General features: G+C 36.2%; 1 protein-coding gene across 2 annotated transcripts in view; it reads right to left on the reverse strand.

Annotated features, from left to right (window-relative positions):
* Positions 1-7854: 7854 nt before the first annotated feature.
* Positions 7855-27200, reverse strand: part of CRISPLD1 (cysteine rich secretory protein LCCL domain containing 1) — a 41768-nt gene continuing 22422 nt past the window's right edge. For both annotated transcript variants that reach the window (XM_071553077.1, XM_071553078.1), the window contains 11 exons: positions 26661-26776; positions 25708-25808; positions 24421-24600; positions 24268-24328; positions 24076-24142; positions 23332-23462; positions 20109-20152; positions 19947-20019; positions 17748-17823; positions 11956-12086; positions 7855-9430 (listed from right to left, as the gene is read on the reverse strand). In XM_071553077.1, coding sequence (XP_071409178.1) covers positions 9379-9430; positions 11956-12086; positions 17748-17823; positions 19947-20019; positions 20109-20152; positions 23332-23462; positions 24076-24142; positions 24268-24328; positions 24421-24600; positions 25708-25808; positions 26661-26776 — 1032 coding nt within the window. In that variant the 3' untranslated portion in view covers positions 7855-9378. The remainder of the gene's footprint in view (positions 9431-11955; positions 12087-17747; positions 17824-19946; positions 20020-20108; positions 20153-23331; positions 23463-24075; positions 24143-24267; positions 24329-24420; positions 24601-25707; positions 25809-26660; positions 26777-27200) is intronic.

Here is a 27200-nt window from a genome sequence, read left to right on the forward strand (position 1 = left end):
TACATTCCTTTGGCTGAAATAAATTCTACATTGCTTGAAAGAAGATCTTCCTGTGTCTTAGTGTACTATCATTATTCAGAGAAGTAGAGGGCACCAAGATTAATTGGCTTGCTGCGGAAAATGGCTGGCATCCAGAGGGATATATGCAATTGGATTATAGCATAGCACCCCAAAAAGATATATGGGGATAAGATCATTGAGAAACCGCATGTAGTGGAGGGAAAGGAGCAAGGTCTGAGATTAAGTCTGCTCATAGAATTATAAATACTACTGCTCAGGCTGTTTGAAGTACAGTGAGAGCCAGTCATTGTTATGTGATAGAGATGAAAATTATCTGCTGCCAAGAGAAGTATTTTGAATAATCTGTACATCTCTTTGTTAGTATTTTTCCTCTGAAATAATCTCTCAGTGTTTTGAATGTTCTGTAATTCATGTCACTTCCTCAAATGTTTCTAACCCGGAGTATTTAACTTCCTTTGTTCCATATAGAGCTGTTCTGGTCAAATCAGATAAAGAACACTTTTCTTACATCAATGCATTCATCACACTCAAATCTCTTTATTTTATGGATCTAATGGAGAAAAAACATTTGCTTTTTACAGAGTTTTATGTCATGACATTGCAACGACTCTCACTTTTATATTAAGTCTTCTGAGTTGAGCCTTTAGCTGATGCAAATAGCATGAATAGTCTGAGACAATGCGTTAAGTTTGAAGATGTCTGCCAGTAATTACAAGAATGAGTAACAGCCATCTGAAATAGCAAAACAGGTCATCACTTTTAGTAGACTGTCCCACTTTGTAAAGGACATTGTTGAAGTTATTTTGGGCTCCTGACAGTGGAAATTTGGGACACTGTTTAGAGCTAGATGATGGACACAGACATACATCCAGCTTGAAGAGTCATATGATGACACTGAAAGGGTTTATTTTAAGGAGAATATGAAAATATGACTGTATATATAAATATGTATGTAACATCAAGAATAGTGTTTGTCAATGTCCATAAAGTGCCCCCACCTAAAGAATGAAAAGCATCAACTAATCTCTACTAATCCCTGCATTAAACTTCCTGATCCCCAGCACTGGTTGAGCAGATTTATTGCAGACTAATAAAAAGCACTAGAGAAAAGGCATAAAAAGGATACTTTCTGTCAATAGAGAAACACTGTCTCCCTCAAGATTCTCTCACAAATGCTTAGTGAATTATGGCCTTGGTGAGCAGACCATGAGGTAGACTAAACACTGGATGAATAGTGGCACCCAGGGAGGTAGGATCAGTGGCACAAAGTCTTTTTGGAGCCCAGTTGCTAGCAGTGTTCTCCAGGTGTCTGTACTGGGTCCAAGCCTGCTTAACATCTTCATTAATGATCTGGATGAAAGGGGAGAGCACACCTCAGTAAAGTTTGCTTATGACATACAAGTGGAAGGAGTGGCTAAGGTGCCAGAAAGTCAGCCTTGACAGGACGGAGAAATGGGCTGACAGGAAGCCCATCAAGTTCAACAAGATTGAGAGCAAAGTCCTGCAACTGAAGTAGAACAACTCTGTGCACCAATATATGCTGTGGGACACCTAGCTGGAAATCATATTTGAAGAGAGGAACCTGTGAGCCCGGGTGAACACCAAGTTGGATATAAACCAGCAATGTGTCCTGGGCTGCTTCAGAAAGAGTGTTGCCAGCAGGTGGAGGAAGGTGATCCTGTCCCTCTAGTCAGCCCTGGTGGTCTCACCAGGAGTGCTGGGCTCAGTTTTGGGCTCCTCAGTATAGGAGAGACAGGCACACTAGAGTCCAACAAAGGCCACAAAGGTGATTAAGGATCATCTTTCCTATGAGGAAAGGCTAAGAAAGCTGGGAATATTCAGCCTGCAGAAGAGAAGGCTCAGAAGGATCTTGTCAATGTCTATAAATACCTGAAGAGAGGGTGTAAAGAAGGCAGAGCTAAGCTCTTTCCAGTGGCACTCAGTGCCAGGATCAGAGTCAGTGGGCACACACTGAAACACAGGTTCCCGCTGCATATCAGGAAACACATTTCTTCTATGAGGATGAAAGAGCACTGGCACGAGTTGTCCAGAAAGGTTGTTATGTGTCCATCCTTGGAGATAGTCAGGTGGCTCTGCTTGAGTAGGGGCATTGAACCACATGACCTCAAGAAGGTACCTTTCCACTTCAGCTATGCCATTGACTCTGTTATCACCTTACACTTGAATGTCCCAGTGAAATGGATTATCTACCTTTTTTAAAGGTATCTTCATATTAAAGCACCTACTACAACAAAAGATATTATTCAGAACAGGCAATGGCTGATCCTTCTTCCACTAAACATTTGTTAACATTGGCATAGCTAAAATTTTATGATCATGTCATAACTTTTTAAAAACTGAAGCATTATTGTAATTAGGAAAAGTTATCCTTACTGCAAATTTTGAGGAACATCGCAGATGTTGGTGTAATTATTCTGTTAAATGACTTACACTAGTTTAACTTAAAAGATAACCTGACATCTCATTTGTCAAATTTGCAGTATTATATTTAGCAATGAACAGCTTGATTGTTTCAAAATACTGTTTGCTAAATTTCCTAGTGCACAAAACCTGTCTATTTTCAGTGTTTTTGCTGGACTGAAGATGCCTTTCTTAGCATGCTTCTTTGTACATGCTCATGGTACAGCAGAACACTCTCCCTCCCTTCTCTGTTATTTCCCATGAGCATTTCCAGTGACAGAGCCCTGCAAGGAGTCTGCCATCCCTCTAGCCCTGCTGTGCAGAACAGTATCACCACAGACATCCTCTCAAGATTTTCTTTTCCTTTGTAATTCCCACCTTTGACTAGGAAGGAAAAGAAGAATTTATGCTCTTGCTGAGACACAAAGCAGCTGGGTTAGGTGGGAGGAGAGGCACTGCCTCTGTTTCACAGTCACTTCTGTCACTAGGCATGAGTTATGAGAGTTAGGTAGCAACTTCAACTGTGCAGATACTTTCTGTAACTTCAGGGTCAACTCCAGAAGTTTTACTGACAAACAAGTCTTTCAGCTAACACATACCAGGTAGTCAGTAGCTTTAAAGAAGCTATTTCTTTTCCACTGGCTTTTGGGAGACACAAATTGTATTCCTCATGAGTAGATCATATTTCTTGCACTGTGAGGATAACCCATGTATTATTACATATTTTATAACTTTTTACCAATGCACATTTCTGGATTTTCACTCCTACCCCACTGTATTGCTGACAAATGAACTGATAAGAGATACACAGTGAACTACAAATTGGAAGCAACAAGCAAAAGGAACACTTTGAGTTGAACAGACTGTAGGAATATAAGTTCAGTTTTAAGTTCTAGTAAATAATTCAAAATAAAATTATGAGTTGGCACCTTTGTATCTACAAATTTAAATTATTAAATATCTTAGCTCTAGAAATCAAGAGGAATTTGATGATTCTTCAGTTTAGAATACATCAATATGTATTTGCTAAATCATCTGAGCAATTTGGGAAACGTGTTATGGCAAAATTATGAAACAAACCAGAAAAAAAATCACTGATTCTGCATGATCTGCACATCACTGAACATGTTTGGTATAACAGGCATAAACCCTCCTTGAGGAAGTGGCAAAAAGGCTCATTATCTTTATCAAAAATCTACCAAACTCACCTGTCTAGCTACTCCTTTTATTTAAAAATGTAAACTGATCTAATTTACCCTATCATTTTAGTGGGTAAAAGAGAGGGGTCAGAGTATTTCATAAAACTATTCCTTGCCTCTGTTTTATAGCTGTGCTGGAGTAGGACTATCACCTCCAGTACAGTAAGCACTAAATGAACTCATACAATACACTTCTTTGTGCACTGAACAGAGCTAAATCCAAAATCTAAGTTCTTTTGCATAAAATGATTGCTCTGTTTCTGTGCTTAGTGCAGCCTGCAGCCCAGAAGGTCTTGGAGTTGTTCTGACCCATTAAAACATATACTTAGTCAGAAGACATCTTTCAGAAAAAAACCCCATCCACCACCACCAAGAAACACATGGACTTCAACAGATTAATATGTAATGAAGATTGAATTAACTACAGGAAGATTTATTTTGCAACTGTTTCCAATTTATCTTTGGGAGGTACAGTAGCAGCAATTTATAAGAAGTCAGAGTCAGCTTGCTATTTATATTGCATATAAACAAGTCTAAGTGAATAATTAAGCAACTGAAGTACTTGTTTTTCAAACTGTGAGGTTGAGTTTGGAAGCCTTACTACCTCCTACCACTTTTTGTCTCTTGAGCATCCTGAGAATAATCAGGAATACTACAAAGTCTTATGAGTTTCTCAGCATGCATATATGTAAGTAAAATTAATGCAAGTCCTTGTATGTATTCTAAGATGATATTCCTAATAAGGATATTGTTATATAAAATCATTCAGAAATAACTGTAAACACATCAAATAAAGTTTTTCAAACAGCATAAGCAGACTTTATATTAAATAAATTTCAAGGAGATTATTGTTAATATTCTTATAATGCTTATGCTTTAAATGAAATTGAGAAATTTAAACGCCTAAAAGTTACCGCTATTGGCAACTGAAGCCTTTTGTGTTTGGCCATAGTACCTCAGTTCTTAAGCAACAGCTTTGCTGCTAGCCTTTGGACACTAAGCCCATTGCCAGCAAAGACAAAACCAATACTGGATACAGCACTGGGGGCAGATATTGACTTGAATAACTAGGGTGATTATTGCAGGAATCAGTGTGGATAGTAAGACATGGAGCATCATCACTGGATGTTTTGGTTTCTTTACTTTCCACCTTCAGCCTCTCATATTTTCCTTTGCCTTATTACACCAAGTTGGTGTGACTGGGGGACTTTGCTGGCTTCTGAACATTTAACACTCATTAATAGTACTTTTTGAAAAATGCTGTGATAGTCTAATGATATGGGTGGGTATCTGTCTCCTAGCAAACAGGCTATGATGAATAAGACATTTAGCACAGATCATTGAACAGCTCATGGCAAATTTCAGGCGTCACATTATCATCCTATGTTAACATAGAGCAGGAATCACATTTTATTGTATTTTCACTAGTCATGACAAGGGCTTCCCCTTTACTAACAATAGTAATATAAATAATCACCATATATAAAATACTATTTCCATAATTCATTCCTGACAGCAAGACAGGCTAAAGTTAAGGCTTATGGGAAGGCTTTTTTTACCATATGTACAAAGTTTATTTTTATGAAATCATATGCAATTTTCTGAATATTAAAGTGTGCTGTCACTTCTGTATCTAAAGCTCTGTAAAATGCAGGTTATACAATGAATGAAACAAAAACCTTCAGGCTTTTCATTCCTTATATAATTCCCTAGAGTTCCACAGATGCTATAAAAAGCCTGAAGTCATAGAAGTCTGACAGTACAGTATTTCATACAGTATTTATATACATTTCCAAACAGAATATTGCACTGTATGAGTAATCTTTATATCTTCCAAATATTTATGTTTCGAAATCTTACCCTTTGTATGACTACAGAAACTGCAGGAAATAAACGTTCCCTTGTGTATTCACAGGAAGCTGGGTTATCTGACTTTTAAGCCAAATTCAAAACATACTTCAAAAAAGCAATTGCCACACAGAAGACACTGTTTATGTGAGTAATTTGGTTACGTCTCTGCCAGATGAAGTAAAGGACCATGCATTTTCCTGAACATATGTATCAATATCTTCAAAAAAATCTGACGTTACTTTTCCTCTTTCAAATCCCCTGAGAATCTGCTGACAGACTGACACTCACATAAAATTTGAAGCTGGCTATTTCGTCAGTTAAAAACCTGCAACCTTACATATGGGTTATCCCAATCTGTGTTTCAGGCTTGGTTCCAAAACTGCTTTATGTATAATTTCTAGATCAGACTGTCCCCTATGCAGAAATCAGACACAAGGATGTCTGTGAACATTTTTGAATTCCTCAACATCCACAAAGTTTAGGAAATGTTTCCTAGTTTCCTTAGTTTATGTACAGTTGGTACCATAAGCTGTTTGTTGACATGAAGGTGGGTACCAAGTTCATTCCCCAAAATGAAAGTATCCTCACACACCTATCAAAATGGTGAGCAACTGCTGAAGGACTATCTGAGTCCAACTGCTTTCTTCAATACTAACACTTTAATTATGAAATTCGCTACTTCAGCTGGAAGGCGTGCAGCATAGCAAGGGAATGCTTCAACTGGTCCTTACTGAAAAGCTCACCAGGCAAGTGACCTATGCTTGACAAACACTTGACTCATCTCCAGATAATTCAGAGCAAGTCTTAATAGGAAATACCACAAGATTATGGGAATAGATTCATACTTACTCTTTCCTGCTTCACATATGCTTTTAAGGGCCTACTGTATTTAGTGGGCTTACATTTCTTTGTATTTTAGCCCTTCCAAAATTATAAATGGCAAATAGGAATGTAATAAAACAGCTTTTTGTTATGTAGGAGTTGTAATAATTCTTTTTGGCTTCTTCTAGGCCTTTCCCAGGAGGCAAGTTAAATAATATGAATAGCATTAATTAAGCTTTACTCTCATATTGATTATCCCTTTTTTAATTTCAAGTTGAGAACACAATTTTGTAACTTCTCAATTAACCAAACAACTCTGCAGAATTTAAAAGCTGACTTTCTTCTATGCTTTTTTCATTAGGCTATGGCAAGTTTTCCAGTACTGCCAGTCATTCCTTTGGGCTTTCTGGGAACTATTTGTGACCATCTGGTATACAGTTGCTCCTGGTGCAGACACAAATACTAATGTGTTGCTCCCACTGTACAACTGTCTGAAAATGTCTACTCACTGACTTATTACTTACAGTAAATACAAAATAAAGTTTCTCTAAAAGCCAATATTAGCTGGAATATTTCTATTAGAATAGGGTAATAATTGCATGTGGAAAAAACCAGAACTCCAAAAATCTGTGCAACGGAAGATGTAAGGAGAGTTACCTCCCTTTCTTCTTGTCACTTTATTGGTTAGTAGAACCACTCACAGCAACCATACAGACTTGCTAGAGGTAGACCCCTTTCTCCTCCCACCAAGCTTTAACTTTATTGTTATGGCCCCAAGGGTCCACTCCTGCCCCCTTGCAGAGGAACTTCCAGCAAATGTAGATTGCACTTCACAGATGAGAGGGAAAAGGAAGCAAAGACACACAGAAGAACAAAAAAGTCACCAGGAACAAATGGAGGAAAAAGGCAGAAAGTTGGTGTGGCAACTGTGTTTCCATGTAGGACTCCATTCACCCACCTATCCACAGTGAGGATGTTGTGTTTATTGACCAGAGGTGTGACTGTCTTGCTCTTTCCTCACCGCAGGCTCTGCACTGCCTACGGGAAGAGATGACCCTGCTGCCTGGCCCAGGCTCTGCAGCGCCCCACAGGCTTTCTGGGGGATTCTGAGGCAACTGTTGGGGACCACAGGCCAGGCAAGGGACACAGAGAGCTGCTGAATGGCAAGGTCAGGTTGCAAGAAGTGCCCCGCCTGTGCGTCATTATTGCAAAGTCTATATAAAATCTTCTTTCAATGGCCACCACTTGCACAAAAAACAAGGAGTTATACATAAGAGACTCTGTGTTCCTGATCAATTTTGCCTGGTCAAACTTGACAAAATGAGCAGGTTTATCCATAAAACTTCTGATACAATTAGTGGAAGTTTTATGTCTAAACTGCCTTTACAGCTTTTAGAACCTTAGACTACATTTATTGCTTGATTTTACACTTGCAATAGTTAGGTCAGGAAAAAAAGTAAGCTTTGGGTGGCTATTAGTTTTTTCTCTTGAGTAAGGACAAACAATTAAAGAATAAAAGCTGTCAAAAGTATACTTACAATGTGAATTATTTTTATTGAAAACAGATTAGAAAAACTAACAAAGCTTGCCTAACTACATGAGGTAGTACATGAAGCAAAAGAGAAGGCAGAATATAGTATTCTGAGATATGAAGAGTATGAATAAGTTTACAAGTTGGAGTGAAATAAATTCAACAACAGTAACAAAATACACCAAAAATAAAGTTTAACAGCTTTTCAGTCTTAAAGCACCAATACATTTTTCATAGAAACAAATATAGTAACACCACTACATGTTCTTTATCTACCATAATATGGTAAAATTAATGCACCAAGCTGTTCACCATAAATGAATTTTTTTAAATGGTGAAGCAACAAATGACATAATTGTCACTGGGCTTCATACCACTATACTTCCTGGCCTGCAGGAGTATTTGCCAGGTCATGAGGAGCAAGGTTAGCCTTTGTTACCATTTTCTTTGTTTTTATTTTTTAACATTTACCCTCATATTAATGTATAGTATGTTAATAACATGTACAGTTCAAGGCCTCAAGTTTGCAAATGTTTATGTATATGTAAAAGTCTACATTTTTTCTACCAAATTTAGGCAAATTGAAGGAGTGGCATGGCAAAAATAAAGCATGTGTATGTGCAGAACTTCATTGCAGAACTGCAAGTTTATTCCTTAATTTCAGGTTACTGCACTTCACAATACAAAAATTTTACCAGATCCTTCAAGGCTATATATGTCTCTCAGTAACCACCCCAAGACAGTGGAATATCTGTGAAGGACTGGGCCATAATGAATTGGTTATTTGAACTAAAGAGCTTAGCAGCATCCAACGAATATTTTATTAACCTATTTAAGAAATAATAGACATGAATGGCCTAGTCTCTTAAAAATACTTTTTTTATAGGAAAATATGCTAAACCTAGGGCTCACTATATTTTATATTTTCCATTTTATTTCAAAATAGGGATTTGTACTTGTTATGATTAGTGTGATATTGAGAACAATCTAGCTCTTCATTTATGCTTTCATGTCTAATGCCACTGCAAATCATCAAAAAGTTCTATATATGTTTTTATTTCACTTTATGGCATGATTTTTTTATCAAAATATTGGGATGGCTTCTTTTCTGTACATTGAAAATAAAAATTCAGGCCTCCCTATGCTATATTTTTAAGGTTAATGTTAGTGGCATATATAAAGCACCATATAATAATATATTCAAATAAGGAAAACAAAGAACATTTGGGAGCTTTGAATTAACTGTATAGGAGTAACTGCTAAGAAAATATAGCAATATTTAACACAGGATTCAAAGTAGTGTTATATATATATTTTTTTTTTTTCAAATGAATTTTTCTCCCATGTTTATTTTTACAGATTTTTTCATTAAGATATATGTCATTTAAACTTTTTGGTGGAAAGCAGTATACATCTTCTGTACAATAATGTTACAGCTTTATACAAATTTTAGGAATTATAAGAAATGGCCTGTATTACTCTTTTCCAAGTGCTCCGGTTTCACTTGCCTGCTTTACGTATTACTTGCTAGACTCAAATAACAGCAAATACTCTGAATGCCTTGCTTCCTGGAGGATTCTGCAAACTGAAACATAAAAACATCAATTATGTTATTTTTAAGGCTGCAATACTCCAATGACAACTTTTTAAATTGTTAATTGTTAATTCTGGGATACTGCAGCAGTTGCTGTGAGAACTCGTAACTAAGATTTTCTTTAAAACTCCTACAATAAAAATTACATAAATTTCAAAATATTATTTTTCCAAGGAGCTTATTAGAAAAAATAACATAAAAAAAATCAAGTAATCATTTTTGATGAGGGATCCTAGGTTAAGGAATAAAGCTCTACTGAAGTAAAATCCTAGCAGTTTTGGGGAAAAAGATAAAGCATGCCTCTTATGCTCACTATTCCATTAACTGCATTTGGAGACAACTTGCAGACCCAGAAAATCACTTAGTTGTTAGTAGCTTATATGATGAAGAATAGATTTCTATAAGGAACTAATGTCTAACAAAAGAAAAAAATCCTTTCTGAATGGATAAATATCTGGCTTCAAAATATTCAAAGATTCCAAAATACACAACTGCAATGCAATTTTGTTAGAATAATGTTTGTCTTATAAATATTATGTCTTATTATATAAATATAATAAATATGTTTATTATTTGCTTTATAAATATAAATTGAACTAGTATGTCATGTTTAATGGTTCCACTGTCTTCTCTTTAGCAAATCCTGTCTGAGGTATATCTGGGAAGGGAAATAGAGGTGAAAGCAAGGAAGGGCACAATGGCTGAAACGGCATTAAAATTCATCATCTGCTTCACAGAAAACTTGCATGGGACTGTTTTCCAAACTGCTGACCTTCCATACTTTACCAAGATGGTTTATGCATAAACATATGTATATTTATACTTTTAAAATTTATATTAATATGTATTTTATAATACATATAGTATATCTCTTAAGTATAAATAATTATTAAATTTGCAACACTCTTCCCGGCTGCATCTCTACTCAGTGAGAAGATCTACACAGAGTGTAAAAGTTTCTAAGGGAACTGGAAGATCACAGGCAAAAGTCAAAGTAAAATAAATTGTCCACTAAGCAAAGAAAATCTGTATTCCACAACTGCCAGATTTGTTGAAAAGTCTGGGGGAAAGACACAAGACATTCTCCAACCTCCAATTACAAACAAGGCTAAAAAACCCCAAATGTATTTTTCTACTTCCAAGTTCTCTACAGAAACGTTTGGAGGTTTATTCCCCCTCAAAAATTTCTTGGAAAGATTATAGTCTAAGTACCAATCATTCTTAGTTTAGGAAACAATCATTCTTAACTTTATGGGAATAAAAGAGTGGCTCTACAGGACAAGAAAGAGTGGTATAAATTTTTTTTAAGAAATTTTCTCTTTCTTCCTTTAGAATGTGGAGAATTCTTTCAGAGATCAGATTTAATCTGCAACATGCAGCCACGTGTTATCAGACATTGCATGAATACACTGAATAATACCAAATTAACTTTCACAGCATCTCCAAGTCTTTTGCTGTAAACAGCAAACTATTTAAAAAAATTTAAAATATCATGTATTTTAATGTTTGTGAATACTATTTGTTATTAAGGATCACTGGTTAAATACTATGTAAAGCATTAATAACAGTTTCTCAAGAACCAATGAACATGCATGTTTTAGGCCGAGCTGGAACTGCCCAGCACAGAGTCAGAGCCTCCCCGCAAGTGAAAAGGAGGGAGGGGAAAAAAACCTGAAAAAACCCAAAACCTGAAACGGCAAGCTTCTTATATTTATACAGAAGAGAGACAATTAAATATGATATAACACATATGTGAAAAGAAATAACCCTACTGAGTCGCCCACCCAAATAATGCAGATTCCAAGCCATCCAGATCCAGAAAAACATCCAAAAAGATTCCTCCTGAGAAAACTCTCAGCATGAGAGGAGAAAAATAAAAAAAAAAAATTGTTCACCTCCCTAGATAACACAGCAGTGTTAGGCAGTAAGGCCTAATCCCAAGCAAAAGCAGCGGCAGCACTTCCTCCCAGAGCTGGGGCGAAGAGCAGAAGAGACAGATCTTCCTCTCTCTCTTTTTATATTTGAGATGATGTCAGAATGTGGTATGGAATACCACTGGCCAGTATACTCAGCTGTCAGCTGGCCTGACCCAGCTCGAGTCAACTGATAATCCAAGGCCTCCTATAAAACTAAAGACTAAATTTAGGCCTACACCTACTTAAACCCAGAACAATGCATCACCAATGTTAATTTTTTTTAAAAATCCCTGAGAAAGTAAAGGCAATTTTCTTATCAAATCATGTGTTAGTTGCAACAGGAACAGCAAAGCAAACAAGAGGTTTACTTTATTTCATAAGCAGCTTTTCACACTAATGTTTTATGAGCTTAGAGGAGGCAGCTCTGCTACCACAGCTTCTCCAAAGTCACCACAGCTGTTACACAAGCTCTGTAAATCCCCAATTTTGCCCTGTTTGGTTTCTAGCGTTGCCCCTGGTACAAACAGAACACAAAGCAAAGCTTTGTAAATCTTAACAAGGCAAAGGATTAAGTGTAATCTTTGAAAACAGGCTCTGTACCTTTCCGAATATATCCCATTTTGAAAGGAAGCAACATACACCTTTCTCTTTTCTACTGGCATAACATCAACATAACCACCCTGGTTGCGGACCACACCAGCGTGCACTGCTGCTCGGCAAATACTGGATATCTAGGACAGAATGAAGAAAAGATTAGTTTTCCTTCGTCCTTTTATTTAACAACTGTTTAGAAGTAAACAAATGACAACATTTAAACCAAGTTTAGAAAACATAAATTGTATTTGTTGCATGACTGATTTTATTAATCTTACATTATTTCAATCAGATTCATAGGAATTAGGCCAATTTATAGGAATACAATCAATGTCTCTTCAAAGATCCCCTTCAGCATGACACAAAATCTTTTATTTCAAACTATTTCAGTTCAAAGATCAGGAACATATTTGAATTCTTGACTCTATCAAAATCTCCACACAGCACCAAACCAGGGGAATCATAGAACAGCAAAGATACTTGCAGTCGTATTCCTAGGACAATGTCCTACCCCAAAAGTGAGGGATAACTGCAGTATTTCCATCTCTACAACCAAAACCCTAGAAGAGCAGTGAAATGATCCATATTCAAAGGGAACATCACAGTTTCCTATCCAGGCATGGATAAATACTAAAAGGTAATTAGATGAAAGGTACAATGAGTATCAGACAGAAGACAGAGGTCTAAAATAATTTCTCAGCTATGACAGTGGATTAATTGCAGACTAATGGGTTAAGCTCCTCAACTCTAGTGAGGAAATAGTCAGGAGATGAAGAGTTCTCATACGCTTCAAAAGAAGAACTTTTAAATCAGGATTTAATTCTACAGGTTTTTATTGGCAAGCCAGTTTTGGGCCCTAGGCCTTAAGAACAAAACTCCAGATTGATGCAAACACAGATTCACTGTCAGTGAAGGAAAACCTGGTATACGAGCTTTTTATGGGAGCTTGACCTCTAAAAATTGTTGTACCCCAACAGCACACACTTGAGGGTGTTAAGCAAGCTGATGATATCACTGTGAGGCCACTCTCTATAGTCTTTGAGAAGTTGTAGAGATAAGGGACATTCCAGACACATGGAAGAAGACTAATGTCATCCCTATCTACAAGAAGGGATTAAAGGATGATCCAGGAAATTACAGGTCTATCAGTCTTACTTCAGTCCTTGGGGAACTTATGGAACAAAGCCTCCTGGGAGCTATCACATGTCAAATAAAGCATGCAAATGGTAAAAGCCAGAATACGTTCATCAAGGACAAGTGTGTTTGACAAACAAAATCACATTCTACGACAAAGTAACCTGCTCTGTTGATGTAGGGTGACCAGTGGATATTGTCTAGCTGAATTTCTTCAAGGCTTTTGATACAGTTTCCCACAGCTTTCTCCTGGAGCAACAGCGATATGGTCTAGACAAGAGGTCTGTGCCATGGTGGTGAAGTGGCTGACAGGTGGTAGATACCTTCTTTTCAAATTGGCAACCTGTCAGAAGTGGGGTCCCCCAGAAATCAATATTGGCCTCAATGCTGTTTAATATCTTCATAAGTAAATTAAATGATAGGATCTAGTCTACTTGAAGTTTGCCAGTAATACCTAACTGAGTAACTGAGACACTTTAGCAAACTGAGCAACTCTGCCGGAAGACTTGGATAGGCTGGAACAACTTTATGAAATTCAACAAAGACAAGGTCTTGCACCTGGAGTGTGAGATGACTGAAGGACTGGGGAGCCTGTCAAATAAGGAAAAAGCTGTGAGAACTGGGTTTGTTCAGTCTTGAGAAGAGAAGGCCTTATCACCATGTTGTAGTATTTAAAGGGTGGCTCCCTTTTTACATGAGTCACACGATAGAAATGACAGGTTGATGGGTGCAACTTACTCTTGGGGAGATTCCAATTGCACACAAGACAAATTTTTTCACAATGACAACAATAAGTCATTGGAATAATCTCCCCAGGGAAGGGGTGGATTACCCAACACTGGACACTTTTAAGACAAGGTCCTAGGCCATCTTGTCTAAACCATGTTTTTGCCAAGAAAGGTTGGAGCATATGATCCTTGTGGTCTCTTCCAACCTGATATTCCCTGTGAAGCTAACAGAACTTATATCTGCTTAAGAACTACATTCTCTGGTCAACTAATTCCTCTCATGCACCTATGAAGCATAAATAATGCCCACAGAAGGTTTCCTCAGTAGCAATCTTAGTAACATTAATTTAAATAGATTTAAACTTGCCGTCCTCTAACACTCTTTCAATTTTAAAAATTGCCAGAAAAATGAAACTTCTTAAATGTTTCAGATGGCAAGCCCTAATCTTCAACACATAGCATAGCAAAGTGCAGGTCCAGCTACATTGAATTTCCACTTAGGGACTAGATTTTTCATGGAAGAAGTCTTCAATGTAATAGGTCTCTCCACAAGCAACCTTAAAAAAATGTAGCCAATATAACATCAATAGTTGGTCAAACAGACCATTATTTAAACAAAAATCGTATTTCTTCCACTTTCAACTGTAATAGTTTATATCTGTTACCATAGCTATTTTGCAATCTCAATGCTTTATAAAATCAGGAATCTAGTATGTCAATTATTTTGCTACTCTCATTCCAAGCATAGGACTTGTTAGTTTCACTGTTACATAATTTGTCTTTTAATTTTACAATATTTAAAGGAATAAAGGTCTGAAATTGTTTATGCAAAATATCTTTTGCAAAGATGCTTTAGAGTTTTGTTTTTCCACACTGCTGGCTGCAGGTTTGAATATGCCAGAAGGGATGCCATTTATACTCCTTTGCACTTTTCCTCCTCCCCAAGTTTCAAGACTTTTGTTATATCCTGAACACCAATACTTGCCTTACTGTTACAATTATAGCATCCCTTATTTACTTATAGTGTGGAAGTTGGCTAAAAAGAACATGAGAAAAAAATGGCAAAAATTCTGTGGGGCACTACTGATAAACCAGAGAATAGATAGGAAAAGAAGTCATCATAAAGTATGAAATGAGTTTAAGAATAAATAACTGATCAGACCAAAGCCAGAAAAGGAAATGTTTAACTAGATTCTCAATACCACAAAAATGGTTTTGTAAACATATCTATTTTGCATTAGTGACATCTATTAAAGTTATTTGCTTTTTTTAAAATTTTTGCAAAATCTTCTTCATTTATTCAATACAAGTAGCCTAACCATTAATGTAAATAAATAATCATGTGCATATATGTTATGGGTTCACCTAGGTGGGCCTAGATTTGGGCTCTGAAGTGTGGACTAGGCTGAAGCTGTCAGCTGACTTGAGCTGGGCTGAGCTAACAGCTGACCTGTTCTAGCCAGTAAGTTTGTATTCCATACCACATTATGACATCATCTCCAGGGAAGTAGGAACCAGTGTGGGAGTGGTTAAGGCAGTCGCTTCTCAGCCGCCTCTGGAGAGGACGCACGATGCTGTCCCAGGGGGGATGGAGAGGACCAGGCCCACCACTGGCTCACAGGGTACCTCAGGAAAGTAAAATGTGTTGTTCTGGGTCTCTCCTTTCTGCTTGGGTTTGTCTCCCTGGGGAATAAGCTTCTTCTTAAGTAATGTGTAGTTAGGACAGTAGAATTTGTGTGTTTGTTAAGAAGTTGACGTGGGGAACTTGTTGTTGTAGCCTTGTGTGAGTGTATATTTGTACTCTCTTCTAATTGTCTCTTTCTTTCTGTGAAAAATATATGTAGATTTAGTATAAATGCAGTTTGAAGTGTTTTTTTCTTTCCCCTCTCTTTTCCTCCCTTTCTCTGGTGTTAGGAGGGAGGCTTTTCTCTCTGTGCTTGGGGGGGTTGGCAGTTGCTTATCTCAAACCAAGACAATATATCCACATATTTATATATGCATTTACAGAAACAGCACAAAACCCCCATCTATTTTGTGGAATCAACTGAATAAATCGTGTTATGCAATTTCAATACATTTGCTGTGACAAGTGGGCAAATTAATTCTCTCTGTGAAAAAATCTGTGAAAAAATCTATCTGTGAATACATGAAAAACTGCAAAAGACAGCACACTTATTACACAGTTTATTCTCTATAAATATTTCACCTGAAGCTAGCTAAGTAATATATTAGAATGCATACAATACCCAGTATTAGTGAAAATATCAGTAAAAAGTATCTTAGTTTTAAAATTATTTAAAACTTAGCAAAAAAGTTATAGAAAACTATGTAATATTGATATTATCAATGGGAACACCTGTGCAAAACAAGTAGGACACATCCTTCTACATCTGAGCTAGATGAGCCAGGATCCTTCTGTAGGAAATGGAGAGGAATAGACATCTCTATTTGGCAACTCATCTCATAGTAAAGGAGACATTCTGAAAAAGTCAAATGAATTCTGCTCTGCAGATGACTATTTATCTCCTTTACCACTAAACTGTATGTAACTACCAACTACTAAAAACATAACCTAGAATAGCACCTTAAGTGTAAATATCTACCCTGAGAGCATCTGAAGTTGATAAAAAGACTCCCATCCCTGGTTTCTTACCTGCATTTATGTCCATTTTTTCCTAAAAGCAGTATGACTGCACATATTTCTATTCAATGGAGAAGAATAAAAAAATGGTACATCTAACATAATTTTAAAGCATAACACTATACTACTAATTAAAGTCACCTGTGACTTTTCCAGCCGAACAAAATACATATTCTGACATGTTTTCCTAAGTTAAACAAAAGTGTGCATTCTTTCTCCTACAATAAAGTCTTTTCTAACTCACTGGGAAAATTTGGATGTAGCCTTTGATTGCAACCGCAGAACTGAAACAAAGTTGTCTTCCACAAAATGGACTTATATTGAATCTGTTTTCACAGCCCCTCTCATACACATTAAGGACCCAATTCACAAATCAATTATCTTCCTGAACTGGAAGTACTACTCACACCCATGACACTACTTATGGCCAAGAGTGTTTTCAGGACAAGATACTCGGGCAATCTAATGGACATTAGTTACTTTCAAAATAATGATGAGTAAATATTTGAACATTATTTTCACACATTTCAAAGTACTGGAAAGTAGTGAAAATCAGCATCTCGTCCAGCTGGTTGCCAAACTATTCCTTATGACAGCTATAAGATAGTTGAAACACAGCATTTACTGGGAAAATGTGCCCTTCTTTCTCAGACACTACATCCTGTCTTCTCCACAGAGAGATGACAAAGGAGGGGCATAAAACAGAACTCCCTCTTTGTTGTTTCTGCCCATCTCAGAACTAAACAAGTTATAGAAAATACAGGGAAAAAAACTTTACTAGGAAACAGAATGACAAAACCAAAAGCTGTTAAAATAATATGACAATGTGAGATACTTTGCAAAAATACATCAAAACTCTGCTGCAAATATTTAGCTATCCACACAGATAGATACCAAAAAAAAAGAGATTTTGAACATTTTTAAGCATAATTTTTTTTAGTATAATCTAACAAAAGTTATGGTTGCATCCAGAACTAAAAAAAAAGTAAAGGGATTTAAATGAGTGCACACTGCTAATACTAACCAAATCAGTGGGAATTTTGATAAGAAAATGAAAATATTAGCCAGAGACTACTGAAGTCTACAACGAGTTTTCAAGTATCTTTCCATATCTTCAGCAGCTGAGTACTGCTAACTTAAATGGGAGTTTCTGAAAAAGAACTTTTGATAAGACTGTGTGAAAAATCTGCATATGAAGTAAAACTGTATATCCATATTTTTATTATCTTTACATTATAAGTTTTCATAAGATTATATATTTCATTACATAATGCCACGTAAATCCCTGTACTTACATCAGAATAAATTCGTGTACCAATTACACGAGCATAGTGTGGATTTGCCTGCATACAGTTGTGAGGACAATATACCCTGAAAGACCAAAAACAAAGCACATACAGTTAGGAAGAGTATCAGAGGAGTACTATATCATCTTCAATGTCATTATGGAGTATTAATCAAGTTGATAATGCATACATATGGGTCTATATTGCTGTCAGTTTTTGAGGCTTTGATGACACCTGTGGAAAGTATTGCTGACGTAAGTCGAGGTTCATAATAAAGTGCTGAAAATCATATTTCAACAAGTCTGATCTTCTTCCCTTTTGATAAGCAGATGGTGTTCTCGTTCAACAGATGTGAGGCTAGTAGAAATCCAGTGAGAGGAGAGACTGTTCCCTTTTATATAATTTATCTGATTATACAGCGTCCTAAACAAACTGTACAGTCAAGTATTTTCTCTGAATAGGCACATCTGAGTGAGGACCTGCTTTGATGCTGATGACCTGTCATGTAAGCCAATCACAATTTATAATGAAGATGAGCACTGGCATCTATGGTTAAAACAAAAAACTTTGGAAAGTAATGAGATTCCTAGCCGATTCTAGATCAGACAGCTACCAAAACAAAGACTGTCTTTATTAACTTCATTTTGTTGACCTTTGAGGAAAACCTTGCTCATTGATTCATGCCTGCTATAGCTTCAAAATGCACAAGCAAATCACGTGGGGACCTAACAGTAGTATAGAAGGTGTCAAGCATCTTATTTGCTAATTGTGAAATGGTACAGCCAAGAACTGTTGGTCGACTCTAGGTCTACTCTGAGCTGTTTGTTTTACAAAATGGGTCATGCCCTGCTTGCTTTGGAGCCACCCTATACTGGGCAGCCCTGGGCAAGTGTTGTCCAGGATGCTATCCAGGTTCCACATCATGTGACATCACATGGGCATGCTAGAGTCTTACCAAACGGGTAATAAACACAGGCTGATGGCATTGGGAAAGACACTTTTGTCAGAATGAAGAAAGATGTCAAGGGAGGCCTATTGAAGACTTATACTGATTTATGATTAGGGTACATGAGGGAAAATTAAGCTTGTGTAATCAATGCCATAGCTTACTACTGCTCGTAATTCCTGAGACTACATTTTCAGAATGAAGAGCACGCACAGAATCTTGAATGAATCGCTGCTGTTTTGAAGTTCCTTATGTGGGTGCATCAGAATTAAGTAGTTTTTAACCTTATTTTTATTTTTGAACTTTCCTAAAGACAGACCCTGTTTTTCCCTGAATGAAGCTAGTTCTAGTTTTTAATAACGAATAAGAAAAGAAAAATATGGAATGATTCGAGATTGTACCCATCCATTCCTGTGTTCCACTCCTTAGCTTCTTATATTCCACATCTTCCAGCTAGAAAGCCAGGAGCTATAGCCAAACACCAAACAAGTCCATGGACCCAAGTGCTACATGAAGGGATGTTTTCCTAGCAGTTCTGGCTTTGTACTTGCTTCCTGTATTGGCTGCAGGATTGCTATGAAAGTAATCCTGTGGATATCTCCAGCTTAGTTTGCGGTAAATCATGCTCCACTGTATTTACCTTTGACTCCTCAATGGTTTTAAGAACTGTTACCGAATTCCTTCATCAAAATACTGTGGCACGGGCTTCTTTCAAAGAGTTAAAAAAGCATGCTTCAAAGAAATGGCACAGATATTTAAAGCTGTTTACTGACCTGCAGACCGTACCTTATGTTAACCATATATATTTCAATTTTTGGCTTTTTTTAATCCAGTTCCTCCAGAACTCCCAAACAAATTGGTAACTTCTATGATAAATAGCTGTATTGTATCTTCTATTGTGTTTGTTTTACAGGTAAATATATCAAAATAAAGTCTACTTTGCCCAAGATGCAGAGAAATAACAGTTAAGAATGAAAAATAGAAATGCATTTTTATTCATAGCCTTCAGTCTAATGATTTCACTAAGAATAACAACAGGATCTTCATGAGTAAAAGAAAAGCAATTATCCTAATGAAAAAACCTGCAGATCATCTTTACCTACCTGGCTTTCTACTGACATCAAAGACTAAAATATCTGTTCAACATTTCTGATTTCATTTTCACAGCTATTGTTGTCATCTTTGATCAATAACAACTTAGGTTAATTAGTAAATGACAGAAATATTGGCAGCACTGTATTAAAAACAATTAAGAACTTTACCTTGGACAGTGTGAGGCTGGTTTTTGAAATGGGCACAATTGTTCCACTGTCGTTTCACAGGTGATAGCCTGAACTGAAGAAAAGTAAAAGAGAAACAAATAAATGTGTGATATTTAGAAAAATCATAAAGTACTAGGAAGTTTATAAGAAATTAATACTCACCTGTTACTTTAGAGACAGTGAAGGAATTAGCAGACTGGTATTTTCTGAAGAAGAAATAATAGAAATTGTCAATAAGTATTTCATTGATTTCTTTTAGCTAGAAGTGTTTTTATTAGAGAATACAGAAGTTAACTGAAGACATTGCCCCCAGGCAGTTTTCACTCACTGCACTCGCCTCTCCCCAGCTGTGAACCTGTTTATTGCAATGACACATTTACTTTGTACTCCCAGTGAATCCATTTGAAAAACAGGAATGCATGTTAAACTGTTTCAGTAATTTAATTTTTTAAGAGAGTAGTCTGTTAGTAACAAAACACACCATGTATTTGTCCCTCAAAATGTGGCATGGTTGTTCAGAAGCATTCATCCAGCAGAAGAGATCATTCATGTTCTGCTAATGGTTCATTCCTATAAACAACTCCAACTATGAAAAGAGTTTCTCCTCACAGTCTTTCTGAAACACTTAATTAAATTTCACTTTTGGATCTTGTGTCATCCGTCATCACCAGTACTATTAAAAACCCAATATAACATGTAACAGTAATTTTTTCTCAGTTATTTTATGATACCCAGACATATCTCTTTCCTGTTGTTCTAAAGAGTCAGTAATACAGAATACGTTTATTCATTACAAATTGATGCGCATTTCCATTTTTTCTCCTCTTATCTTCTATTTTTCTTCTCTTTTAACTCATTGGATATGCCTCTGATTCTGGCATTTTTCATTTGTAACAAAAAAGCTGATGATGCTTTTCACACCCAAACAAACTAATGAAATGATTCCCTATTCACCTTTGGAGAAAATTGCTCCTGAGGACTTCACTGTTTGCTTGCATTGGTTTATCTAATTGTATTGCACATTGATTTCACATTGCTTTCACCAAGGCAGTTCATATTTCTGTTGCCCTAGCATTGCCAAATATTGATGTGGACATAGTTCATTGTATTGCTGCGTAGCTTGTTGAGATATTGAGAACAGCATCCTATACTAAAAAAACCCAACAGCTGAAAAAACATCGGTATTAGCAATTCTGATAGAAATCAAAGGAGCTGAGGACTAGGAAGTTTGCTGTATGCTGCACTGGAATTCCCTTTTCCATATTCACTATTCTGTTTTGAAATACACAATAGAGGTGAGATCCACTTTATTTCATCTATTTATAACAGATATGTAGTTTATGCAAGGCTCCATCTAGAGACACTGGTAGGAGTCAGGTAGCTGCACAGTATGCCCTGCCTTATTGATGGGCCTTTTGAAGGCTTGAAACTTTGGTAAACAATATTTATTTATCCCATAGCCAACAAAACTGATGGGAAACCAATTGCTTCTAGTTTCAAGATTTTTTTACAGTTTATCTACTCCTACACTTGTAAGAAAACTGGGTCTTAAGATGTTAGTATTGATATAATCAAGATTTACTTCTCTCTTTGTCTCAAAGCAAGTGAAAAAAGAAATATTTATCTTCATTTTTAGGTGGGTATCTAAAACCATAGCCAGGTCATCACATGATCCAAAGAAACAGGTTGATATCAATGCCTCAAGTGCTACCCAGGTAGACCAAATTATAGGCCACTGATTTTAGTCTACCATGTCAGTGTTCTCTATGCTGGATTATACTCACGTGTTGAAACGAGACAGGTGCACAGCACAGAGTGTAGGTACAGCCTCTGACAATTATCTATCTCCTTCCCTGGGTTTACACTTGAGCCAAATTTATCACTCAGCAAAATTCTGGTTTTATTCAGTTCAATATTACTCTTGCATTAACTGTTCGACACATACCACCATTACACATGAAACAGAGCAAGACCCAAAAACCTTAAGAGTTAGCCCCCCCAAAGAAATATGGCTAGCATAATCAAGTTAAAGAAGCATTTATTATTTAGACAGGTGTATTTAACATTTAGACAGGCCAGGAGCACAAGGAATGTATAGCTAGTATAATTAAGTTAAAGGGACATTTAACATTTAGGCAGATCAAAGGCAGGAGGAATTGTTCAAAGAGATAGGGAGGCTTGCTTAAGAACAAAGTAAAATGTGCCCACCTAGGCAACCCAGACACGTAGCGAAACAGACTGACCCGGAGGAGGGAGCCAAGTCCAACTCTTGGCAAGATCAACACTAAAAGCCAGCCAAAACCAGCAGGAGTTGAAAAGTTCATAGAGGAAGAAGAGCTAGATACAACCACCACCAGATGAAGTAACAGGATCTCCCACCATAATATTCCTCAAACAGACAACTCCACCCATGACTCTGCCTAGACTCTGTCTGCTATGTCTATTATAATCAAGTGTTGCAATCATATGAATATTTATGCATTGATGTTGCAATCACTTATAGACAATGTATAAATATTGTAGCTTTGCACTGATGATTTTGGAACTCTATTGTCCGACATTAGTCGGGAGTTCCCCAACGTTGCACCAATAAATACCTTAACTGTTTACTGACCAAAATTATGTCTCTAAACAGTTTTATTCTGCCTTTTTGGGCATCACACATATACTAACAATAGACAAAAATGTACAGGTCTGAAGAATAGATTATAATCTAGTAAAGTGTAATTTGCAAATACTCATAATATCTTAGATTCAAATATATTAATATTGGTGTTTTCCTATCATTGGATAATTGCATATGAAATAGTCAAGTGTTCTCTTTTATGCATGGCTTTTCTGACTTTTCCCAGAAAATTTCTCAGAAATTGTGGAACTGTGGTGAAATTATCAAACATATTGGAAGAGATGTAATGCTGTTCATATGCACACTACAAGAGGGTCACTTACAAACAAAAACTGGTATGATTATTGCTTTGTTAAGTCATAGGTTGCTCTGCCCAGGGTCTGAACTGGAAATAATACTAACTTTGTCCAAAACATGTACAACAATCTGCCAATATTTACGCGTTTTCTACAATAAATATATACCCTTAGCAGTGAATTAATTGAATACTCGAAGTATTGGGATTTTCAACTGCAAATACTGCCTAAGTGATTCTCTAACTTATTTCTTCTTTCACATCATAACTGTGTTACTTTTCTGTCCATGATTAAACACTGACTGAAGTTTCAGAATGGATACAACACCTCTATATCCATGAGCCTTTTCATAGCATTTTCATATTCTTTATGAGAAAAATATTGTTACTGTGACATATTTTGTATGAAGCAGAAATAAATGGGTGAAAACCCTTTAATACATTTTAACTCTATGAAAACTTACCCAATTGACTGAACGCCATTTCTGTAAGACTTGATAAAGTAGTTTTTCCTCCCTTGCCTTGTGACATCAACCCAACCACCTTCATTGTCTAGAATGCCATAATGTATGGCAGCTTTACAAATACTGGATTGCTGAAAAACAGAGTAATAAAAGAGCTCCACATCAGACAAAACCCCCAAGTTTTAATTAAAATGTGCCATTAAAAACTTGGTAGAAAGTTTATTACATTTGGCTTGATCTATGTAAGTATGATTTCAAACAAATAAAACACTACTTTCCCTTATTCAGAGATAAACCGTTCTTATATACAGTACGCTCGTTCACAGTAGCTGTTATTTCCTAAACTGGTTTCCAGTCCTATAAATGAAACATTTTCAGCTAGCAGCAAGGTTACACAAATAGGTTTATCTTACTGAAACAATTTATATGAGTGTACCCACAAACTGCTGCACTTCTCCTTTAGTTGCACCTTTACATATTTACATTCAAATATGTAGACACAAAAATTCTACTTCTGTATATGTGCAATTATGAAGTACATTTACACAGTACATGCAGAATAGAAGATGCAAATTTAGGTCATCTGATGCTATCTTAAACATTTGGTGTAAGCTTTTACTATTGGTAAATGTTGATATACTCAAAATCCATTTTTCATATGATTTTAGCTAGTATTCCAACAGAAAAAAACATTTCATTTAATACTCCAATGGTACAAAATTTAATTTTAAAATACTTATTTACCATTTCATAATGTACACTTCCAATAACTTTGGCTTTGCTATCCAAACAACCAGCAGGACACTCATACCTAAGAGAATAAAATACAACTTGGTCTTAAATCCTAGGATTACAAAAAGGGAAAATACTCCAGCTCATGTACAAATATAGCCTTTCAGAATAATCTCAAAATAACAAGTGTAAAATTTACCATACCTATTGCAAGTTGTTCCTTTGCACTGATCTCTTAGTCTTACTTCACATGAAACAATCTGAGCTAAAATAAGCAAAAAACAAATTTACTGAAATGAATTTCATACTACATAATTCAATTTTGTTGACCACTTGCAAATCAGGTAGATTCCTTACACATTTGCTGTGTGCTTATTACTTCATTTTTCTCACTGTCATCAGTGCCTGTGGAGGCTGAAGGTGAATGCATTCTTGGCCGGCTTTGCGCTGTTGCATCCTGGGCTTTGGACCGTTGGCGTTCAATCTCATTGGTTTCCTCTTCTGGTTCGTGGGGAGAATAAGGTCTTTCTGAATCCTCTGTTTCAGGGAATGAGCAAAAAAAAATCTCTCAGAATAAAAAGAAAATCAGTGTGGAATTTACATCCCTTACCATGTTTAGGTAAAATGACTTTGTTCTCATTAAATTGTGACAAATGAAAGCAAGAAAGCAAGGAAGACTTTTCATCACTTCATAAGATGGAGAACTCAAGATAAATAAAAATATCTCATATATGTTTGTAATACAGAGCAAAGATTTTTTTTCTAGCACATGCAGCACAGCTGAAGTATGAAAATGCTCTAAATGTTTCTGTTTTTCTGTTTTAGTATCTTCATGCCATCAGAAAACAACAGAAAAAAGATGATCTTTGTCATATATGGGGCAGAGTTTCACCAAGTTCAGAGATACCATGCAATTAAAGAGGCTTCTCATAATAACTTACACCTGAAAATGAGGTCCTTCTATTCATACACAATGAAAATAATATTTAAATACTCATAACTGAATCTGCATTTCTTATGTTGACAAGAACCATAAGGAAGGTATTTGGGAACATTCTTTCAGCTTTCATATGATCCATATGAAATCACAAGAGTTATTAACCAAAATTGTTATATTACTTGTACATAGAGTAATGTAAAAGAAGTAGCAGCTTTGTAATATGTTCTCTTTCAATGTTATAAAATACGATTAGCACTCTGAGAATTTTAATAAGTTAATAATCATCCTAGTTGACATTCTGTTTAATTCCTAATGTCTTGTAGCTTTATTCTTGATTTTTCACATAGCACATCATTATGTCACTGAGCTAATGTTTCCCTACAAACAGATGACAGCATAGACTTCCACTGTAATTACAAAAAGGCATATAAATAGCACACAGTCTCCATCTTTGTGCACTAAAACCCCTGAATCAGCACTTATCATCAGGAGCTCAGTACACTCCACTGCCTCTTATGAGGCTCAGCCTCATGTATCATAAGGACATGATCTCATTCATCACAGTAAAGTAAGGCCCTACCAGGTCTTTGGTCACATGCTAATGTACTCTATTCTGCTATGTTAAAGCATAATGCAGAAAGAAATCAGAAAACAGTTTACATTTCTATTCCCATTTATAGTTGTAACACTGAAATAGCACATACCTCTGTAACAAAGATTTTCTCTACAGCCTCCTCCAAAACTAGGAGGACATGCAGAACAAGGGCGACCAGGTTTATAAGGAGCATGACCCCACCAATTACCCCTTTACACAAAAAAAAAAAATTAGCGAGAAATTAGCCTTAATAAATTATCATATTAACATTAAACAGCATTTAGTATGTCAAGAAATAAATAATGACAACCAACAGGCACAGAGACTAACATTGGGCTGATATTCCCAAGTCTCAAGCAAAAGGATGAGAGGAAATGATCACAAGTTACTCTAGGGGAGGTTTATATATTGGATATTAGGAAACATTTCTTCACCAAAACGGTTGTCAAGCACTGGAACAGGCTGTGCAGGGAAATGGTAAAGTCACTATCCCTGGAGGTATTTAAAGGTGTGTAGATGTGGCACTCAGGGACATGATTTAATGATGAATTTGGCAGTTTTAGTTCAACAGTTGGAGTCAGTGATCTTAAAGATCTTTTCCAATCCAAATGATTCAATGATTTTATACCAAATACACAGGATGTAGTTGAAAAGTCATGAAGAAAATAGCTGAAGAACCAACATAAATTGCTGTAAGATCTTTTCAAACTGGCACAGCACATGAGAACAGGCTCTGTTCTCCTAGATGGAATATCCTATAAAATTTGATCTTAACCATGCGCTTCCTGTTACATAGTCCTTAAAGTTACAGTGGGGAGATACAAATATCACACTAAATCAAAGATCTCTGATGGTGTATATGAAAACATAGGGCAGAAAACTGAAGCACTAGAAAAATCACAAGAGTATTTGTGTAGGCAAAGGCAGCCTTGAGAACAATGCTCTATTTTTTAACAGTACAAAAAAATAGAAAATACAGACTGATATCCTTTCAGATTATTTCCTGGACTATTATAAAGTATCTTGCCCCCTCAAGGTATTTCTGGGGGTCAATATACTTACTTAGGAGAATAATTGCATACAAGGTAGACTGCTTTTGGCCAAATCTGCCCCCAGATGTTCATGTTATGACACAAATTAATTGCACAACCGATTCTGCTACTTGTAGCCCAAACAACCTATGGAAATGGTGAGACAAAAACATGTGAAAACCAAAGTTGATTAACTTAAAATCAAAACTATCTCAAAACTTCAATATATAAAACTCAAATCCCTCAGAAGTGATATATTCCTCTCTGTTATAAATAGGTTGAAGTGACCTAATTACAACTGTCACAAGGCCATTCGGTTATAACCTTATAAGAAAACTTTTACCTTGATACAAAAAATATGGCTCTCATTTTATATAAAAAGTGTAAGCATATATTGAAAGTGTAGCAAAACTTTTACAAAACATGATCTGAAGAACTGGTTCTTCGAATTGCAATTCATAGATAATTGTGAGTTAGAAGTTATGTTCCTGTACCCTGGACTTCTTAGTACAACCTAAAAACCCAGAGGGGTTTGGACTGATTGGACTGAAAGAACAGATATTTTTCATCA

The sequence above is a fragment of the Pithys albifrons genome, chromosome 4 (genome assembly GCF_047495875.1).
Source record: "Pithys albifrons albifrons isolate INPA30051 chromosome 4, PitAlb_v1, whole genome shotgun sequence".
Classification (NCBI taxonomy): Eukaryota; Metazoa; Chordata; class Aves; order Passeriformes; family Thamnophilidae; genus Pithys; species Pithys albifrons.